The 21550-nt window shown below is 48.8% G+C and overlaps 1 protein-coding gene across 2 annotated transcripts; it reads right to left on the reverse strand.

The window, feature by feature from the left end:
* Positions 1-841: 841 nt before the first annotated feature.
* On the reverse strand, positions 842-16389 carry LOC107213149 (DEP domain-containing mTOR-interacting protein-like). Of its 2 annotated transcripts, none has more exons than XM_015647243.3 (9): positions 16189-16389; positions 10162-10340; positions 7061-7184; positions 5700-5878; positions 4927-5112; positions 4423-4563; positions 4071-4141; positions 2323-2427; positions 842-1127 (listed from the first exon to the last, which is right to left on the reverse strand). In XM_015647243.3, exons 1-9 carry the CDS (start codon positions 16272-16274, stop codon positions 1002-1004), a joined length of 1197 nt encoding a protein of 398 aa, XP_015502729.1. In that variant the 5' UTR covers positions 16275-16389; the 3' UTR covers positions 842-1001. The 2 variants fall into 2 exon arrangements, with proteins under 2 accessions (XP_015502729.1, XP_015502728.1); XM_015647242.2 differs by having other exon boundaries at positions 16215-16303.
* Positions 16390-21550: the final 5161 nt, after the last annotated feature.

Genomic DNA, 21550 nt, shown 5'->3' on the forward strand with positions numbered 1-21550 from the left:
GCAATCATCCTGTCTATGCACAGCACGGCAGGCTAATCACAAACAGGATGCTCTGTGAACTGGAAAGAAGGAAACCTCCCTAAAAATCTTGTTATTACCCGTTTTTCTATATTTAGTTCACTTTCAGGGTACTTTGCAAGGCATATTTTGCACTGGCTGCAGATATAGCTGTCCTGAAAGCAGCAGGGAACAGAGGGCTGGATTTTGGTGGCTTTCAGTCATTTTTGTGCCTTCCCAGAGCCAGATTCAGACTAGGATGCATTCCCTTTGGGGCACTCTCTGGTTTTGGTCCCTCCTTTACCACCACCCCCCATTAGGCTGGTAGCAGCCTATGATGTTGGGGATCTCTGCCTGCCTCCTTGCTGAGGTAAAGCTGATTAATGAAATTAAGCCTTATTAAAGGTTGGGAGCACAAAAAGCACAACCATGGTAGTGTCACCTTTTCAAGAAACAGCTGGGAACAGCAGCCAGCCCTGGCTGTGAGCCTGGCTAAGCCAGGAGAGTAGCAGGAGCCTTAGACTTTACAAGGAACACACATTCCTGTATTCATTTCCTTATTTTCTTGACAGAGCCGGTGGCGCAGCTTATGGGGCCATCTGGAGAGCACATTGTGTTCTCAGAAGAGTGCACAGACAGCTCAGGGCAGCTCAGACAGACCCACTTGGTATAAACTCCTTGCTGCTTACCAGCTTTGCCACCTGCCTCCCAGCTTGGCTGGTGAAGGGCTGCTCTAAGGTGGGGTTCATTAAGTGCTGAGTTCTCACACTGGCACTAAAAAGGAGCTGCAAGAGCTTAGACACTCTAAGAGCAGGTAGAGACAAATATTTCAAGAGCAGAAAAATCCAAGATTTGTCCATCAGAATGTATTTATTTGAAAATACATCAAAATGCCTGGTTAACACATCACAGTGAGTGGTCGAGCTTGGTCCCTCCCCACAGTCCATCCCTGCCAAGTGGAGAGTTCTGCCTTTTCCAGCAGCAGTGGGATGAGGCTCCTTGGCTCATTCAATGGCTTCCATCACTTCCATCACCAGAGTCCGTGGTCCTGTCATGATGAGGCTGCTGATGGTCTGATAGTCCAGATGCAGAACATAGACCCCATTCACTGAGAAAACAAACTGGCACACCTGCAAGAGAGGAGGGACAGTGTTGCCGACGGCAGCGTCAGGACAGGTTACCCTCAGCCCCACAGCACCTTCTGCCCAGGACTAACTGGAACCAGGGGCTGTGATGCAAATAACTTGTGTCAAAATCCTGGAAACCCTCAAGCATCACCACCCCTTAGCTACACCAATAATCACAAAGTGCTGCAATCACTGTGTCATAAAAATGGGACCAAAGGGATTTAGGCTGTGAGCTAACAGAGGAAAAAAAGACTCATTTATGAGCAGTGGCTCATTTCACAGATGGAAATGAAGCACAATATTAACATCCAGCAATTTGGTAGCAAATGAGATTAGGTAAGGAGAAATTAACTGGGCTCTTGAGTAAATGAAACAAATTCATCCATCCCCTTCCAATCCTGCCTGAAGCAAACAAGGAGTCACACTCTGCCTCTGAAGAATCCCATTATTTCAAATATTCATGTGACTTTAGACTTATATCAGCTTTTAGAAATTACTCCCTTGCTGCTGGAGTTCCTGTAGGGAACTGGGAACCTCAGCACTTCTTTCATTCATGACTAAGACTTCACACCAAACTCACATGCCTGGGCCCAAACTGAGTTTCAAGCTCTAAGTTCATTTCTCTTGAGCTGGAAATACTGGAAATTACTTGACGAATCAAATCAAGGCATCACTTTAATATTATTACAGTTTTTGTGTACATGGAAAACAGCTCCATGCAGAAGTCCATTGCTAATAGCATGGAAACAAAATTCTCAGGAGCTGAGCATTTCAGGAACTGAGAGAGATGATTCAGGACAAAGCTGTGCCCCTTCCTTGCTTCCCTGGGGTTATAGAAAGTCACTTGAACTGAGCTTTGTTTCTGAATTCTCTGCTTTGTTTTTAGCAGCTCAAACAGTTTTGACAGTTCCAAGGTCTGGCACAAGGATGGCAGAGTTTTTTGAGTTGGAGTTTTAGCTGGTCATGGCTCCTGTGCTGCCTTGGAAAAGGCAAATCCTCCACTCTGCCACCACACACGGGGCACTCTGCCTGCAGAGAGCATCCCTCCCTCCACCTCTCCCAGAGCTCCACGTGCCCATGCCAGCAGTCTGACCCCCAGAGCAGGAGGTGGGAATATCATGGAAGATGTGTTCAGCTCAAAAAGCTCAAACAGGACACAAATCCCATCTCCTGTTTATCCTCCATGAGTAATAAGTACCTTCATCCCTGCAGCTGCAGCAGGTCCTCCTGGGTCCACTGCCTGGATGTGGCAAGGTCTTCCTCCTCGAACCACAAACCCCCAGCCCACTGCATCCCCCACAATCTGCAAGCACAACAAAAGGGGCTTAAAAACCAAGGAATGGGCTGGAGAGAGGAGATGCCACAGTTCCCAGAGAGACAGAGAGCTCGTGATCCAAACCCCTTATGGGCGGGAGAGAAAGGGCCGTGCACCAAGTCAGAAGCAGAACTGATTAATTGCTCCCTGATTAATTGCAAAGCTGTTTTGTGATTAATTCCCTGTCAGCCTGTGCAGGAAGGAGAATCACAGGCAGCATCAAGCTGAAGGGCAAGGCATGCACCACGAGCAAGCTTGAGAACACCCCCAGAGCACGCACACTTTTCCTTGGCACAGCAGAGCATTTCCTGGCTGGAAGGGGCTGCTCTTGCCTTGCCCCACGCTGATGTCAGCCTGCCAGAGCAGTTTGCTCTGATACTGCCGCCCTCTGAAGTGACCAAAGGAAAGAAGGAATTCCCAAGGGACTTTGCACATCACCCATATAAATAAATAACAGCAACTGCAGAGCTAAGCAGGAGGAAATGAGCCATGAAAGGCCCAGGCTGGCAGAGTTGAAGGGCAGGGCAAGGGTGTTCAGGAGGAGAATGAGCAGCACGTCCTCAGATGTGCCATGCTAATCACCAGCTTGGATTTTTTTTCTCCTTCCAACCACTTTCTACAGCACACTTAATTTGGGAATGTCATCCACATGATTTCCTGGTGCCAACCCAGCATGGCAAGGCAGCCCTCACTCTTCCTACACTGCTGTCTGTGAGATTGGCCCTTTCAGAGGTGGGCAGTGAAGGGATGGGACACAAAAATAACCAAGTGCAATAGGATCCACAGGGTCCTACAGCTGTCTGGTAACATTTCCACCCAGCACCCACCAGCCCTGACTTGACCAGTCAAATTCTTATCGCTTTAGAAGTAATTTAAAAAGCAAAACCCCCAAACTTGGGTTGTCTGCAGCATCCTGGAGATCTGCAGCCCATCACAAGGAAGGCAGTACTGGCCCTTGCATGTTCCCTCATTCAGTGCAGCTCCACGAGATGCTGATGGATCATATCAACACCCCTGATCTGCAGAGGGACCTGAAAGATGCACAAAGCTGTGCATAAAGCCGTGTGACAGAGGGTGAGTGTCACAGCCCCAAGTGTCACAAGACTTACTGGTTCTACAGTTTGCATGCAGCAGGGTGGAACAGAAATCACAGAATATTAGAATGGATTGGATTGGAAAGCACCTTAAAGATCATCTCATTCCACCCCCCTGCCATGAGCAGGGACCTTCCACTGTCCCAGGCTGCTCCAAGCCGTGTCCAACCTGGCCTTGGACACTTCCAGGGATCCAGGGGCAGCCACAGCTTCCCTGGGCAACCTGTGCCAACCTGACCAATGGCAAAAAACTCCAAAATGGGAGATTTTTTTCTGGCCAAAAAAAATTTTTTTTTTTTTTTCTGATCTACCTCATGGATATATATTAAGTTCTCAGAGGGGCTGAGCACATTTCCACCCACAAGAATGTGTGAAGACATTGACCCCTAGAGAGTCACCACCAAAAAGCCACGATGATGTGACACACAGTCAAAGTTTCAGCATAGAGAGGTCAGAGCAGCCAACAGAAAACCACCCAAGAGCAGCAGGGAGCTGGATACTGCTGGATTAGCAATGCCATTCCCAATGGTCACTCACAGTCAGCGTTTTCTTGACATAGGGGGCCCCAGGGGACAGCAGCTCTTCGTTGGTGACGGGTCTCTTTAACACTAGAGCAGAAGGTGACAGATTCTATCAGAATCAAGGGGTTTCTACACTAAAGTGCATGACAAGGCAGCCTGGGGATTACCCTGGGCTGGAAAACAGATGTTAGAACCACAGTTCCTGCACACAGAAACCTCTGTGCTCATCTCAGTGATTTTCCAAACATTTTCAAATCAAGATGCAGAGGTGAGGCTGATGGGTTTGGTGGGCTTGGACCTGGGCTTGAGCCCATGCCCTGAAGGAATAGATGTCCCCACATAACAACAGGCAATGCAGAAGCTCAGACCTGATTTGGGGTTGCACTCAGCCACAGGGGGGAATACCAACGTAGGAGGAGTGCTGAAGTAGGCGCTGGAGTTTCCAGAGAGGGAAGTGATGCTGCTCCTTCGAACTGCTGAGACAACTTTGATCTCCTTGTTGGTCTGGACTGAAAAAAGCACATGACATTTTTTTCTATGAAAAAACAGAGTAGCTTAAAGTAACAAACTTCTCCCCAAGCCTGACCTACACTTGAAAGGTATGTGTGCACTGAAGAAGGTATTTGAGCTTAGAAGGAGTAAAACCAGCTTCAAAGAAAGATCAAGAGCTGATCTGATGCTAAGCTGAGCTATTTTCCTGGGACAGGGGGCTGTGCTAGAGACTGCCACTGCGTTGTGACATCCACCACAAACCAGTGGGATGGGTGTTCACTTCATGGGACGCCCAGAGGAACCCCTTAAACTCTGCTGGAGCGACACCCTCATCCCTGGGGTCCTCTGGCAATGTAAGCTTGCTTTCACATCCACAGTACCAGAGAGGAAGCTGGTGTTGCCCGGGTCTGGGTTGAGCTTGCGAAGGCAGAAGGGGCTGTCAGGGCTCTCGGACAGGGCACGGGAAGAGTTCTCATTGAGTAACTCCGTGAGACGCCGCCGCCGCCGAAAGTTGATCCAGAAGTGATAGAGGATGTCACTGTCAAAGAAGTGATGCCGATTGGAGACTAGGAGAGAACAGGGGAGGAGGGAGAGGCTGAGGGGGTGGAAAAATATATAACAAATATCCTGAGGGACCCTCATGAATTGCTTCTAATGCCCCTGTGCTCTACTGGAGCTTTTCTGCCTGTTTGGGAATGCTGTCTGCAGGGAGGGAGGAACAGCAGGGCCACCCCCCAAGAGCTGCCATCTCCCAGGGGTGCACTCAGTGTCACAGCCCTCCACCTGCCCCTGTCCCAGGACACTCAGAGGACTCCCTGCCTTCTGAATTGGAAGTTTAATTATAGCAGATGGATGTGATCTCCAGCCAAGAGGAGCTAAACATTACATCCTCACGCCCCAGGCCTCCAAACCCAGGGGTGCAGCCCAGCCCTGTGGCCGGTGGCTTTGAAGAACTGAAGAGCAAGAGCTCAGATTTCATCTCAAAGCCTTTGTGGATGGTAAAAGATTGCTCCAGTTTCAAAGGTCACCAGCTCCAAACATAGAACTAAAAGGCTCCATTGCCATCTCCAAGTGGGCACTTGACCAGCACTTGTTGCCCAGCATGAATGGAGATTTGTTCCTCACTCACCCCTCGCTTTCCAGCCCGACTCACCATGCTGAATGATGCCGTGCTCCAGCAGTGCCCGTCCCAGCTCCACTGCCTCCTGCCTGTTCTCCACTTCTCCCTCCTGAATGAGCCAGTCGATCATCTCAGAGCCCAGGAAACTCCTCTGGTACTTCACCGAGTTCTCCTCCCTCGTCTTCAGGATTGACTCTTCCACGCTCACCAGCCTGGCACAGAGGTGGGACACGGCTCCGGTGATGCCGAACATCCCTGCCAATCCCCCCGGCAGCTGCCGCCGGCTGAAGCGAGGCCGAGGGAAGCGGGCAAAGCATCGCAGCCAGAACATTCCTGCCGGGGAGCAGCGGGAATGGAGGGAGGAACACGGAGCTGCAGTCGGGCACCTTTGGAAATCTTCATCACAGCGAGGCAGAAGCTCCAGCAAAACCAGTTGGGCTGTGAGCTCAGCTAAAGATCACAGGGAAAGCCAAGCAAGCGGCTGAGCGTGGGTAGCACATGGCAGACAGTCCAAATGCAAGGACAGGGTGGGTTTCGGTCTGCAGGTGCTCCACAGGCAGCCTGTGAGAGCTAAATCCAGTGTCTCCACGAGAGGGTGCAGCCGGCTCAGCCATCACTGCCGGGATGCTCTCCCCAGCCCACGGCCACTGCTGAAGATCAAGAGCACAGTACAAGGGATGCACATCTGGCAGAAGGGCAGGGACACACCCAAAATCACCACCCCCCCGGGTGGAGGACTCTCCTTCAGGACCAGTTTGTGACCCTCCTTGCCAGAGTGGGAGGATGTGAAGATGTGAAGGGGCTGTTAAAGGAAACAGGTCCAGAGAGTGGGGTGGGGTTAAACTCTGGAGAGATGGCTTGGATTTAGACCCAGAAACAATCAACACAAAGAAAACTAAACACTTGGAGGTGGAAGGAGTTTTCTCTACTCTGGGAACAACCTTTCCTATTAGGAATTTTGCAAATAGGCTGAGCAAGGGGCAGGGAGCCAGGCCCATGAGGGTCCTGAAAGTCCCATACCTTGCTGACTTTGGTGGGACACAAGCCCTAATACAGCTGGTGGAAGAGTGCTGGGAATGGCCATTGGATGTACTCATCCCAGAACACTCAAACTGCCCTTCCCTGTACCAAATCCCAGACCCTGCACATGGGCTGGAGCCCTTGGAAGCATCCACGAGTTCCTAGCAAAGCTCCTGTCCCATCCCCAAGGACGCTGGTTGTCCTGCAGCTGTGGCAGGGCTCAGGAAGGAGCATTTCCCAGTGGGACAGCAGGATGCAGAGAAGGAAAAGCAGAGCCAGCAGGAGCTGTGGCTCCCAGCTGCAGGGCACCAGCAGCCAGCACAGCCAGCAGGGCACAGTCCCAGTGCCCCAGTACCAGGGGAGGACTCACGTACTTCTCATAGAGGCTCTGCCCTCGCATGAACACCTTCACGTCCTTGCTGAGGGGGAAGGTCCCGTCGTCCTTGCGGAAGCGGTAGAGCAGCTTGGCATCCTTGTAGTCCGAGTGCTCATCACAGACTGGAAGGACACAGGGCAGGGGTGTCAGTCCATGATGGACACTCAGGGCTCAGCAGGATGCTGTCTCCAGCCTAAAAGCTGTGAGGGCTTCGTGTCATGTCCTTCCCTGTGCCCCTCGTGCCATGGAACAATCAGCATCCGAACCCTCGGTCCCCAGAAGTTACCTGCTCGTGAATACCTGAAGCTCATGCTGGTGGGAAAGGTCAGTCCCAAAGTACAGACCTTGGCAAAGCTGGACTTGGGGTCTGCATTTTGTTCCAGACATTAAAATATTCATTAGAATAAACAGGTGGGTTTTGTTTTTTTTTTAAATTTTCATTTAATCATTCATGTTTAGATTTAGAGTAAAAGATGATGAACAGAATTGCCTTAATCAACTTTTAAAAAATAAAATACAGCCACATGTAAGCAGAGTTATAGGACAGAAGAAAAAAAAAACACACTCCACTCAAACTCCCATAAAATCACTTGTCTGGCAAAAATACTCATAAGCTAAAAAATAAAAAAATGGCACAAACTTTTCCACATCATTTTGTGCCAACTCTGCCCAATTCATTTGCACGGCAAACTGACCTCAAGAGAAAATTTAATTCAAAGCCGGGTGCAATGCAAGTGGAATAATTAAATCTGTATGAAAAGCCTCAGATTTATCTTGGGGATGGCCACACAGACTGTAAATGCACAATTTTGTAGTTCAAGTAACCTTTAGCAGGTAAATATTTGGGATACAGTTGTGAGATAAACCTGCCTGAAACAGACTCCTAGACTACAAGTACAAATAAACTCTCAAAAACCTTAATTAAAGACAAAAATCCCAGCCCAAAAATTATAGTTCAGCTATTAAGTCAGCCTGTCTTCAGCTCCACCTACCTGACACAAGAAGAAATTCAAGTTGTGAAAAGAAACAAACCCAAACAACAGAAAAACAGAATAAAGAGTTTGCCTGGAAAACAAATTAAATTAGTCAAAGAAAAAAAGAAAAACCACAAATGTTTCCTCACTAAAGTAACATCATCCACTAGAATGAAATTCGAAAGATTCAAGATATTTCTAGTGAAAATTTTAACACTTTTTCATCTGAGTAGACTGGCAAAACCACATTCCCCTACAGGTGAGCAGCAAAATGCTAAAACTTGTCAGATTATCTCAGGCTCATCATTCCTGCAGAGCAGCTGTCTCAGATGCAATCAGGACTCTAAAGCCTGTGACTCACCCAGCACGAGGGCAGGATGAGAATGTTGTTTTAACAGTGAAAGTTTGCAGCCTCATAATTCCAAGGAGCAACTATTCCAAAGCCATTGCAACCAGGAATAGAACAAAAAAATCCTACAGGACTGTGCCCATAGAAAACCAAAGCAGTTTTCCTATTTAAAGACCAATTTCAATGTGTTTCCAGTGTGTAACAGAACCAAAGCTCAAAGCACACCAGACAATTAAGAGGAAGCATGATGATCTTCATGAGATAATTATCTGGATGCCAGGGGAGAAGAGGGCAAACAGTTCAGCCAGACAATTGCCAAGCACCCAGCGCTGTGCTGCATTAGCTGACATCCCTCTTTCCACAGGACCAACAAAATTAATGGACACAAGGAAAGTTGGAAAGTCAACTTCTGTGTCCTGCCAAGAATTGTCACAGGAGCAGGAAGGACATGTCCTAATAAGCAATCAAAACAGTGCTGGTACCCAGTGCTGCAGAGGTTTAATTAACTAATGGATTTATTTGAAACTGTCAGCTGGAGAGATGGAAAAATAATCAGGTGTGTTAATGGTTAACTGAGAACTCCCTGCTTCAGCTTTTTGTGATAAAGCCCAGCAGCAGTTTATTTTTATTCAAGGCAGTTTAATGTAAAGGGCATTGCCCTCAGTAGCAGATGGCAACAGGGAATGTTTGCATTGCAGTGGTCAAAGGCAGCTATTTCTGGACCCCAGAGAAGCAGGGGGGAGGAGAGGGTTTGGTGTGTTGTGGTCATCATCTGCTGCTGTCTCCTCAGCTACATCCTGGTGTGACAAACCAGCACCAGCTCCAGGCTGCCACAGCTCCTGTCCCAAAGCCCTGGGAGCAGGAAAGCTCAGCCACTGCCCTTCCCACCGATGGCAGAGGTGTCCCAGGGCTGTTTGACAGTCTGGGCCTTTTGGTTTTGGCTGGGCCTGAAAACCACATGGACAGGAATTGCTTTTTGCCCAGCTGAAGCACAGCTTGTTTCCTCTTGTTGTGTCGGGACCAAGGGCTAGACCTTGCTCTACAGCACAGAGCTCACTATGTGACCTGAGCTAATTCAAAACTCCTCGAAGTTCCAAAGATGTTTCAAAAAGGAAAAACCCCTGAATACTGCTAAGAGCTGGGCTTGAGCATCTAGCTGCTTTTTCTTCATGCTTCCTTTTTCCTTCCTTTTATTATTTTTTTTTAATTAGGTTCCACACATGGCAGCACACACTTAAATCCCACGGGAGGCAGGATTCCTTCAGCTCCAGGTTCACAAGTGCCAGATTAAGTTTTCCTTGGAGTAATGTGGAGTCCACAGCCCTATTTGTGCCATCATGGGACAACTAAGGAATACTGGGGTCTTATGGTAAGAAATTGAATTTTCCTGCAGATGTGAAGCATGTGCTGTAATTCAGCTTCCATTTCTGTGTGACATAGACATGAGCCAGACCAGCTGCTGTAAAAACATCCACCTGCCTGGGTACAGGAATAAGGGCCAGGTGTTACTGAGCTTGCTTTCAAAGAGGAGACACTTTAGACATCATTTTACCAGTGCACAGCCCAAAGTCCTTCTCTGCTGGGCAGGGAAATGGCACATCCCCCAAACCAGCAGAGCCTCACACAGATCCAGCCCCATGCAGCCTCTCCAGGAGCCCTCACCCATGGCAGGGCAGCACACGGGGGCCTGGGCACGCTCCTGCCCGCTGGGCTGAGGGCCACAGGGGCTGAGCAGACACACAGCCCCGCCCTGGGGGTGGCAGGACACCCACACACCGTGGTGGATGATGTAGTGATCCATCAGCTTCTGCATCAGGCGGATGCCGGTCTCGCGGTCGGGCGCTTCCTTGTGGTCGATGAGCCAGTCCGTGAGCTCCTTGGCCACGAAGCAGTTGGGGTATGTCCTCAGGTGGTACCTCCTGTCCTTGATCAGCTTCCCATCGTGCAGCCGGAGCCTGGCGGGACAGGCAGCCATGAGCACAGCTGGCATCTCAGGGGGTTTGGGTGTGATGGCCCACGTCTGCCCAGCCTGGAGACACCACCCTGGATGTGCAGGGACTGATCAGTTCAACCAAACCCCTGGGCATTGCCACACTGCATCAGTCAATCCCAATCAGTCAAACCCAAGGAGCCCCTCCACCGCCCCCTTCTCTCCTCCTGCCACACTCAGGCTGCCTGAGCAGATGTAGTGTGACCCACACGTGTCCCTTCATTCTAAACAAGCCTCTAAAACACACAGCAGCCAACCAAATGGGGTGAAGAGGGAACAAAACCCTGAAAAAAACAGCAGTGAGTGTATTTGTTATCTTGGCACCATTCTGTGTCTGGTTCTCCTTCCCCATGGCCACAAAAGCAGGAATAAAGGACAGGGCCTTACTCATAACTCCAGGTGGGAGCAGTAACAGGAGCCCTCCTTCCTTCTGTCCAAGCAAAGAGTGCCAGGTGGATGCCAGCAGTACCTAATCCATGTACCCACCAACCACAGCAGTGCTGCTCAACAGCCCTGACGTTTTCTGGTTCCAGCTGGGACTGACTGGACATTTTACCCAAACAATAACCCTCCTACCCCCAGAGCCCGCTGCCACGGCTGCGCTGCAGCTCCGACGTTCGGGGAAGGTCACTCAGGTGAGCACAGCTTTGACTTTCAAAAGGACCTTAACAACTGAGACAGGCACAGAGTTCCTCTGTGCTCCAGCCCAGTTTGGCAGGAGATCTGTCCAGGGACCAAACTTTTGCCCTGTAGCCATGACCGTTCCCAAAGCACCAGGGCTGGAAAGTGCCCAGCGTGTGCAGCAGGCTCCGAGGGGAGATGTTAATTAAACATCTCTCTAACTCCAGGATGGTTTTCATTTAAAATTATTCATTGCAATTCCCAGCTTTGCCCCCAGCCAGTGAGTTTTACTAAGGCATTAAACACTGCAGCCTGTCATTATTCCATGCCTCGAGTTCTTTTGTTCTTTTTGGAAAAGTTATGCCTGTTGGACAACACTTTTAGGTACCTCACAAGAAGTTTAAATACCCTAAAAAACTATCAGCTAGTAATGGATTATCCTATATTGTAGGATTTACAAATACTAACTTACAAAAAAGTTTTACCATAGAACACTTTATTAGAGGAATAATTAGTAATTGATTGTTGTAATTAATGTTGTGAAGTTGACAGAAGCTTTCAGACCTTCCTGCTAATTAAAATACTAAAGATTCATGCAGAACCAGCTCCTGGCCTTGCCTTGCACAGACCTCCCTCAAATCCTGAGGTCCATATCCAGCATTTCACTCTTTTCCTGGGAGGCTGATTCCCACATGTGACCAGCACTCCTTCTGCAGATGGATTTTACCCAGAAAGAGCACTCCACAGACAGCTGCCCTGCTATTTTTAGAGTTTTTGTCTTTTTTCTTCCTTTATTTCATGGTCCGCTGTCAAAATGCAACCAGACACAGTCAGCAGTGACTGCAAGCAGAGGCTCCCCACCTGTGGAGGAAGACACAGCCAATTTTTATGTTTTCTCTCCTTCACAATCACCAAGTGGGAAGGCACTCTAGAGGAATGTTTGGTAAAGATAAGAAATGTTCCAAGATTGCTCTATTGCCATCAAGAGTCTACAGGAGTCTATAAAAATATATAGATGTATATATATTTACACTCACACACAGCCCCTATATATACAATAATACACAGACCATTATCACACAAGAAACAGAAACTGCTTAAGAGAACATTATTTCCTCTATTTTATTCCCTTTATTTAATCATGTTTCAGAATGCACAAAAAATGCACAGACTTTTGAAGGAGATAAATAAAATTAAAAATAAAATTTGAAAAATAATAATAAAAAAAAGATGAAGCAATGCTGCTGAGGCCTATGATTTAAAAATTAAGAACCACACTTATTCTGAAAATATAATATCGATTGGGAGCAATTTCCAGGACAGGAATAAAGTGGAATTTCAGCAGCTCTGGAGTAGCATCTTGGACCTTTAAGGGCTCTGTTAATCCTGTGACAAATTTTCCCTCTGTCCTGCAGACTCAGGGCAGCGGAAGAGGCTCAGCTCAAGTGTCCTTGTGGACTTTTCACTTTCCTCTTGTTTACTGTTTCCTGTCAACCCTGAAGAGACAAACTTTGTCCTTCAGCCACAGGATGTCACAGCTCTCTTGTGCTGTTACAAAAACAAAGCTGGTGAAACCATGAGTGGGCTCTAATCATGCTTCCAGATAAAAAGAAAATTAAGGAAATATATAATAATGTGCAATATTATGAGTTTTCTAGATGGCCCTGTATCTCTGTGGACATATTACTTCTTCAAAAGGATTAAAAAAAAAAAAACAAACCAAAACCAAAAAAGGCTGAATAAGGTCAGGATAAAACACTTGCTGGAACATGAGAATGGGCTCTTATGAAACACTCCTGGCTTGGCAGGGAGAGCCTCCACGTGCGTTTGCTTTGGGTAGGTTGTGTTGGGTAAGCAAATTGTTTCTTTGTCAAGGTCACTACAAAGCCATCATTATTCATCCTGGGTAACCTTGTTGAAAGGGACATCCAAACAGATGAGGAATAAACTCTCCCTCACCTCCCATGTAAACAGACCTTGAGCATCTCAAATGACAAGGTGGATCTTTCAGGGAGATTAATTCCAGTCCACATTCCCACAGCAGCTAAGTACAAATGAATGGCCTTGGAATGATGCATCAGCCAAAAGATCTTTTCTGTTCCTATCTTCACAGGAACAAACTGCAGAAAACAAATAAACCCTCCCCCCCCACCACCAAAACAACAAAGTGCTCACTAAAAGGCAGCAACAGGCACAGGAGCATTTCTGCAAAACAGCTGCTGCTGGACAGGCACATTCAGGCAAAAGAGCTGCTGCAAACACACTCAGCAAACCCCAGTTTGCATCACCCCCAGTCTGAAAAACACCAGTACATCTGGGGACAAGGGAGGGCTTTGATTGCCCAAAGTGGTACTGAGATATCTTTGATTTTCCTTGTATTTAAATAAAAGTATAGGAATTTCATTGGGAAAAAAGTATAGGAAGACTAAAATCTCAAAAAAAATCCCAGTAAGCACAAGTCCACTTCCCAGTCCTCCCTTTCACCAGTGCTAGAAATTTAATAATTAGCTTTTTAAGGTCATTCTGACCATGAAGTTTCATCTTTGAATAATGTTCCCTGCTAGATCAAGCAGTGCCCCATGATTCCTCAAGGAAGTCATGCTCACCACAAGAGACCCAAGTCCCACAGAGAACCACCAAACCTCCTGCAGACAAATGGCTTTTGGGCAGGAATAAAAATAAATGTTGGCACATTCAGCCACACACCTTCAGTGAGCTCAGTTTCCAGAGCATCAAGGTATGAGTGTTGTATTTAACAGCATTGCAGTTTGAGTCTCCAAATAAAACACTCCTCAGCTCTGCAAGTTTTGTACAGTGGCAGAAATTGCAATTTTACTCTTTGTAGGAAAAAAAAACTTCCTTCTCCTCTCACTTTTTCTGTGCAAGACATAAATTTACTGAGTATGTTTTATGTTTAGGAGTGATTAATGCAGCTTAACAGAGCTATTAGAGCACAGCTGCTTCTCCTGACCATGGGAATACCCAGATGAGAGTGCACCAGGGCTTGTCCATACTTGAGGAACTCCGATTACAGCAGGGTGTGAATGCAAAGCGAGGAAGCTGTTCCAGAACCTCTCTGTGTAGATAAGCCATTTGTTGCAATTAGAAGTGACTAATTTGGCCTCTCTTGCAGAATGCCACCCAGGAATACACGACGCCCAGTAAAACCAATATGATTTTCATGCAGGTTCATATGCCTGACACAAGAGGAATGACAGCAGATATGAGGAAGGAGCCTGAGCTAGCAGCTCTGTCAGACTCAAGGCCAAAACATCAGTGAAAATTTTATTTTTGTCACTCTAGGGGAGACTCAAAATATAAAATTCTTTTTCCTCCTCCCTGGACCAGGCAGCTGTTGAAGCAGAGGGACTCTGGTAGACAGGCAAACCCAAACCACAGCGGCCAATCTCCCTCTGATTCCTTCAGCTCTGCTTCATTCCCGGCCATCCACACGGAGCATTCCACCAGCCCTCACTGGTGCAGCTATTCCTGGCTGGGAAACACATCCTGACACTGAACAGACTCACCCCTCTGGCCAAACCAAACTCTGAGCCATTTGCAAACTTGCTGGGAAGCCAAAGAACTGTAAAGATGGAGCAAAGGTTTGTTTGATTTAATGTAATAGTGGGGAGGCAGGGCAGGAAGCGGGGAGCAGGGAAAAACAAATGTTTGATGTTTCATGTGGATACAGCAGCGTTATTTGCTGATGGAGGTTTACTGAGTCAGGGCAGCTGCAAGGCTCCTTTCCAGGCCTCTGTACTCCACATCTGGGGAAAAGCAGGGCTGGACATTTAGCCCTGTCCATTTGCTGCTGTCTGACACATCACCCAGCCTCTCTGCCTCAGTTTCCCCATTGCTCTCCACCAGCTATCCAGGTGCCAGGAAGATCCATACCACTAACTCCTTACCTGCCAGGCTGTGAGATCCCAAAACACAAGAGAGAAATTCAAACTCTCTGTGTTCTGCCTCACTCCATTCTCCTTCCAGCCAGAGGTTCAGTGGAAGGAGCAGCCAGGCTGGTGTCCTTCCCCTCATCCTCCTCCCCAGGTTTTACATCAGCAGCTCCTTCCCATCCTTCTGCACTGGGAACAGCCTCCTGCCCAGACCAAAGCAGAAGGATGCAACTGCTGTGTACCCAGCCCCAGCAGAAGGACCCTCCTCTCCCTCACTGTGAACTCCCAGATTTTGGGAGCTCCCTAAACCAGGAAACTTCAAGGCACTGCAGTTATGGGGGGAAAAAAGAAAAAAAACAAAACCAAAAAAGATGGATGTCCCCAAAACTACATAAACTTTGGGGTTTTTATTAACTTTATCCTAGTGTGCAGTGAACTGGAGGAGTTGTGTTCACTAACAAATTTACTGAATCCCCTTCTCGTGCTTACAGTCCCCAAATGGTCCAGGGTCTGACCTGCTCCTGTCCTGCAACAGGTACAGGGAAGTCACATCACTCTCCACATTATCAAGGATATATTTCCTATTTTCCACCCACATTTCAAAACAAACCAGAATGGCTCCAGATATAAACAATCAAACTACTCAAGAGCTAAAAAAAACCCCACAGTCAGATGCATGGAATCAAGGAGGGGGTTCTGACCCCAGATACACGAGGAACACATTTCTCAGCCATACATTGCATAGGAGAATGGATTTTTCTCTTCAGAGGAAGAAAACCCTCAGAAGTTGCTGAAGAACTGGGACTACAAACCAGCAGAAGTTCCCAAATGAGACTTTCAGGAAAGGGAAGCTCCGGTTCAGGCACACAGCACCCATGGAATGCCCTTCCAAGTCACCCCAAAAATCTGAGCATCCCCAGAAATGCTGCAGCTCTCATCCAGCAGGGGATCAGGGACCTTGTGGGGGCTGCTCAGTGCCACCACATCACTCTCCGTGCTTCGGGGAAGGTGGAAAGGGAAAAAAAAATCTGTTGCCACCTACAGTCACCCAGCAGTCCCCTGGTACCTGGGGGTGAAATGTGGGAAACTCCAGAGAGGAGCAGCAGGACAAGGTATAACAGAAAGGGAGCTGGTTCAGCCCTCTTTGGTGGGTGAAGGAAGGATCAGCAGGTACTGGAGAGCACCCGGGGGAAAGAGCTTGCTCAAGGATAAAGCTCTGAGCCTGCCGCTAACGGGATAGAGCCCAGAGCCCCGGGAACAGCCCAGCCCCGGGCTGCAGGAGGGCCCGGGACCTCCTACCTCAGCTGCTCTCCAGCAATCATCACCTCAGCCCTGTAGTGGTGCTCCGTGGCTTTCTTCTTCAGGCTGCTGCTCAGGCTGTCCATGCCGGGCTGGCGGGGCTCCCATGGGATGCGGCTCGGGAAGATGCTGGTCCCGCCGCTGGCCCGGGCCAGGTGAGGCAGCCCGGAGCTGCTGACTCCGGCTCCACGCCTCTCCTTCCCTCCCGCAGGCTCCGGAGGAGGAGCCTGCTGCAATCCGAGCCCGCTGCTCGCCCTCTGCCTCCGGCTGGCAGCCGGGCCAGCGCCGGGATGCTCCCAGCAGATCCCATCCAGGGGACACTGTCCCCTCTGCCGGGGGATGGCTCTGGCACACACGGCCCGGAGGATGAGCCGCAGGATGGACAAAGCAGTTCCTTCCTCACGCTGAAACTTTCCTCAGGGGTTCAAGATGTGCCATTCCCCAACGCAAGCTGTGTGCCTTGTTCCCATCTTCGTCCCTCTGCCTTTCCACAGGTTGGGATGCATCCAACACCGTGGCCAGCACTTGCTAAAAGGGGGATCAGAGCAGCCTGAGCCCTCCCTCTGTGCAGCAGCCACCGCAGAGGTCGGGTGGAGAAGCACAGGCTGTGAAAAGCAGGATCTGGCACTGGTGAGTCTGGAGCTCTGCTGGTGCCAAGCTGACACTGATACCACCTCTAAAATCTGCCTCCAGGCACTGGCACTTGCCTCAGCTACCACTCATCATTCCCGTTATTTGAGGAATTTGCTGCAAGGCCAGAGCTGACCTGAAAGTGATGGTGACCAGCAAAGGAAAAGGCAGAGGAACTGGGATGTGGAGGGGACTAATTACCTCCATCACTAGTGCCAGATTCCTGTGCAACCATACTTCCACCAGTGAAGTCAGGAGTGAAAAATATTGCCTGGCACAGAGGACCAAACCTCAGAAACACAAATCTTACCAAAAGAGAGTGGAGAATCTTCAGGTGTGAGGGCAGGGAAGGAAATTCTATCAGCTAAGAAGGCTCTCCTTCTATTTAAAGTCTAATAAACTAAATACTGTCTTTAATTAGCTCCTGTATAGCAGTAATTCATCAGCAGGCAGTGAATTTGCCATTGTCTCAGCACAGACTTCCAGGCTGACATTTCCCCCATCCCATAAATGCTGCTAAATCCAGCCTGGGTTGGGGATTCAGGATACACAGCATGGAGTGGCCAGGGCCAGAGGGAACAGGAGACACAGGCTAAAGGCACCACTGGAGCTGGAGGCACGCTGGGTTTCTTCTGGCTCTCTGCTGGTGGAGGAGCAGCAGAGGCAACAAACGTGGGGCTGGACAAACCTCACTGCCAGTGCTCCCATCCAAGGCAAACAGCTGGGGAGCAGCAGGATGGGCTGTGCCAACAAGGCTGGCTCTGTCTGGGCTCTCCTGGAGCTGCTCTGTCCCGTGTCCTCTGTTTGAGCTGGGCCAGAAAGGCAGAACAGGCTCCCCTTGTGCCCCAGCCGTGCTCAGCCCCAGGCCACGCTCGGGACGGCTCCTGGAGCCCCGCTCCCATCCAGGCTGTCTGTGCCACACTCAGCTAAAGAGCCTTTGAGGTGCTCCCAGGGCAGGCTGGGCTTGTCCCTGCCCTGCTGCAGCATCCTTCATTCCCGACATGAGCCCTCCAAATCTGCCCATCCCACTGCTCACCGTGCTGCTTCAGCTATGGAGAAACTGCTGCTGTTTTAATCATTGGATAATAACTATCTTCAATCACTGGATAATGACTATCTTCAATCACTGGATAATGACTATCTTCCTTAAAAAATAAAAAATAAAAATACTCAGCTCCAATCCTGAAAGTATTTTACAGTAACAAGGTAAAGGATTTTAGCTCTTGCCAGCTTCTTCTGTGAAAAACACAGGAGGAAAAAACCTTATTTCTCCCATAAATAACCTTTTAAAATGTGCCCTTTAAATTAGACACTAATGTTTCTACTTAAGACACACAAAAAAGGAAGAGAAGCTACTAAAAATATATTATCTCCCCAGCTCAAGCCTGGGAAACAGTGACGGGAGAAGAGTGAGGGCACAGCAGCCAGGGATGTCCAGGGCCTTCCCCAGGCCAGCTTTTCCCTGGGGGCAAGTGCTTGTGCCCAGCAAGGTGTGTTCACCTGGGCTGGAGCCGGGACAGCTGGGCTGGCAGCACAGCACCCAGCATTATTTGGGAGCCAGGCCCGCCCTGCTGCTTTGGGAAAAGCTGTTTCTATCCACAGCAAAGGTCACAGGCCACTCCCGGAGCTATTAGTGCTTAACTCCTTGGTGTCAGTGCCACAGCAAACACCCGAGGCCACCTCGCATCAACCCCTCCACCTGGAGCAGCACATCAGCGATTGTGGGGGCAGCCTGCATGGAGCTCCTTCATCCTCAGCAGCCAGGGAATGTCCTGCAGCCACTAAAGCCAGCCTGGAGGCTGCTGTGCACCAGGGAAGAACACTGCACCCTGGAGCATCCTCCACTCCCGGGCTGGGAGCTCAGCAGGGTTCTCAGAGCCCGAGGAAACTGGGAAGATTTATTTCCATCTAGTGGCAGAAAACGAACATGTTATTCAGCAATTTCTCATTACCCAGTTACGAATCTGAGCTGGAGCTCTCCTGTCATTGAGTGTCCTTCATTTTGTTCCAGAAAAAAATGTGGATGTTTGAACAATATATTGCTTCTTTCCACAGAAAATAGAGGCTGCTAACCCCAAACAATCAAATGCAACCCAAAATAATTTGGTTGGCTTCAAAGTAACAAACAGGGAGATCTTTGTTGCCCTTAAAATTGAAAACAAAGATAGCTCAGTTCTCCAGAACTACAAGGAATAGAAGTTTAGTTTGGGAAAAAAACCGAACAAACAAAAACACTGAAAAATTAAATTCTCCCATGATTGTATTGCTTCAGGACCTGCAGCTTTAATGAAAACACCACTGAGTACTCACCTTCTTTATGAACTAATAAAAGTTTTCATTGGGAAAAAAAGAAAACCAACAAAGAACAAATGACAACAGAAGAAATGCTCTTACACAAGACAGGAACCTTCATCACTTCCCCGTTCCTCAACATCAGAAGAAATATTTCACACACTAAATAGTCCTTAACTTTTAGCTCCCATACCAGTGTGTGGGTGTGAGACTTCAAAGCAGAGCAGAGGAGTTTAATTCCCACTGCTCACCCTCAGGGTGGGGCTCTTCAGGGTTTTTTTAAAGATAATCAGGTGTTGCAGACCACTGGGACAGGGACACAAAGACTTCCTTGTCCCTGTTCTGGGACATCTCTGAGAGACACCTCTGCTGCCCCAGCTCCACTGAAACCTCTCAGGACTCAAGGAACTTGGAGGTCTTTTCTAGTCCAAGTGATTTTATGATTCAGGGAGGAGCAGAGCAGCACTCAGAGCTCCCCAGCATGGTCTGGACACCCTGACCTGGGTCAGGGCCATGCCATGGACAAATCTAGACCCACATTTCTCTCAGAGAAGGAATGCTCAGGCTTCAGAGGTGGGAAAGTCTCCAGTCTCCTGTTGTGATGAGAATGTGCTAATTATGTTAAATTAGCCTGGGCTGAACACAGCCAAAGGAACCACTCCTGGCAGGGGAGGTGTAATCCTATCGGGATCCATTAAAAGGAGCTGCTGGCTGTTGCTGTGCCAACCTGTACCGGGAGCAGTGAGCCAGCCCTGGCCCGGCTCTGCAGCACCACTCTGCCCTTCCTCGTCATAAGGAAAGGGCTCTTAGGTTTAACAGCAAGGGCCAGGATAACAGGGGTAACATTAATCCTGGATATTTGGTATTTCTTACAGCCCGAGCTTTAAACAGCCTTCATCCAGGCTGGTGCACTGTGGCAGAGAGATGGGAGAGCTGGAGCCCCAGGGCAGTAAATAAAATGGAAGGAGTACCTGTGTGTGGCTGGAGGACAGAAATTTTCCCCGTGTTGGCTTAATGCAGCATGAAAGTCCCAGGCAGAGGACAGGAGGGGGCTGTGCATGAGCAGATCCATCAGCAGGAACACATTTCCAGCCCCACATCCAGCTATCCAAACCTCCTGCAAGGCTCCCTCAGAGCCATCCTTGCCCAGAGACACAATCCCCTCTAGAGGAAGGAAGCTGAAGTGGAAAGTGAAGATCTGCCATCAGCTCTGAAAGGAGCCTCTTCACAGAATCATAAAATTCCTTGGGGGTGGATGACCTTCAAGGTTATCTAGTTCCAAGCCCTGCTCCGTGGGCAGGGGCACCTTCACTAGATCAGCATCATCTGTGTGAGCTGGTGTTGCCCCAGTCTTTCCTCAAGCCCAGCGCAGGAGAGGGCTTGGTTGGCCTTTAGCAGATGGTAAAAAGCCCTTCACAACCACCATCAAACACAGGACAGGCATTTAACAGGCGTGGGAATGGGGGAGTCTGTTCTGCAGAGGTTTGACAAGCTGGGATCTCACCAGCAGCCTAATTACACAAGGAGCATTTATTCCACTTCTCTGATATGCTTTGTGACACCCCCCAAGGTCTGGGACCAGCCTAGAGACACACCTTGGTGTGGGCAAGAAGTTTAAGAGAGCTGCAGCAGCCTCAGATTCTATCTCTTCTTGCCAGTCCTGCAGTAACACTGGGCAGCTTGACTTGACTGGTGAAGTCCTGTCTGGGCAGACTCGATTTGTAATTCAAGTCCAGTGCCTTGAGCTGCTCCCCAAAGGTAACAGCTGATGGCTGGAGTCAGTAGGCAATTTGTGAACACAGAATTAAAATAGAAATTCCCTCTTGAATGGTATCAAGCTTCAATGCAACAATGACACACAGAAGAGGTTCTGTAAGGAAGAAAATTCCTAGTTTGACCTTGATCACAGCAGCCTTTATATAGGTTGGCACATCAATTTACATATATTAACCATCCATGTCAGCAGATATTCTGACATGGATGAAAAAAATGTATAAACAAGTGGTTTTTGCCCTAGATAGTAAAACACCATATCACTGAAGGCAAGATGAGCAATCCAGTGCAGAACTGCTGATACCAAGCAGCAGCACTCCTCAAGCAGAAGTGGTGAATTTTTTTTCACCAAAGACACACTCCAGCCCTTCTGCCTTTCCTGGCAGAAGCTGATTTATCTATTGTAAAAGTTACCAGCCTCAGCAACGCTGAGCAGCCTCTCCAAGGGAGCACTTTGGCAGGGCTTAGAGGGAAAGACAAGAACTGGTTTCCAAAGTGTGCAGAGCTGATAGCTCTGCTGGATTTTCCTGCTTGAGCAGCGGTCACGATCCTGGTGAGGTACAACACGACTGTTCTTGGCAGTCCTTGCAGCCAGCCCTGCCAGAGACTCGGTCTCTCCCACTCCTTCTCAGCAACAGCAAGTACAAGGAGGCTTCTCCTAGGAGAT

Source organism: Parus major, chromosome 20, assembly GCF_001522545.3.
Source record: "Parus major isolate Abel chromosome 20, Parus_major1.1, whole genome shotgun sequence".
Lineage (NCBI taxonomy): Eukaryota > Metazoa > Chordata > Aves > Passeriformes > Paridae > Parus > Parus major.

Excerpts from the sequence above, each read along its gene's own strand:
- LOC107213149 (XM_015647243.3), bottom strand. The coding sequence starts at position 16,274 with ATGGACAGCCTGAGCAGCAGCCTGAAGAAGAAAGCCACGGAGCACCAC. Across the intron at positions 5,879-7,060 it reads GGGCAGAGCCTCTATGAGAA|GCTGGTGAGCGTGGAAGAGT; the intron begins GTACGTGAGTCC and ends CCTCTGTGCCAG. Across the intron at positions 4,564-4,926 it reads CAACACCAGCTTCCTCTCTG|TCCAGACCAACAAGGAGATC; the intron begins GTACTGTGGATG and ends TGCTTTTTTCAG.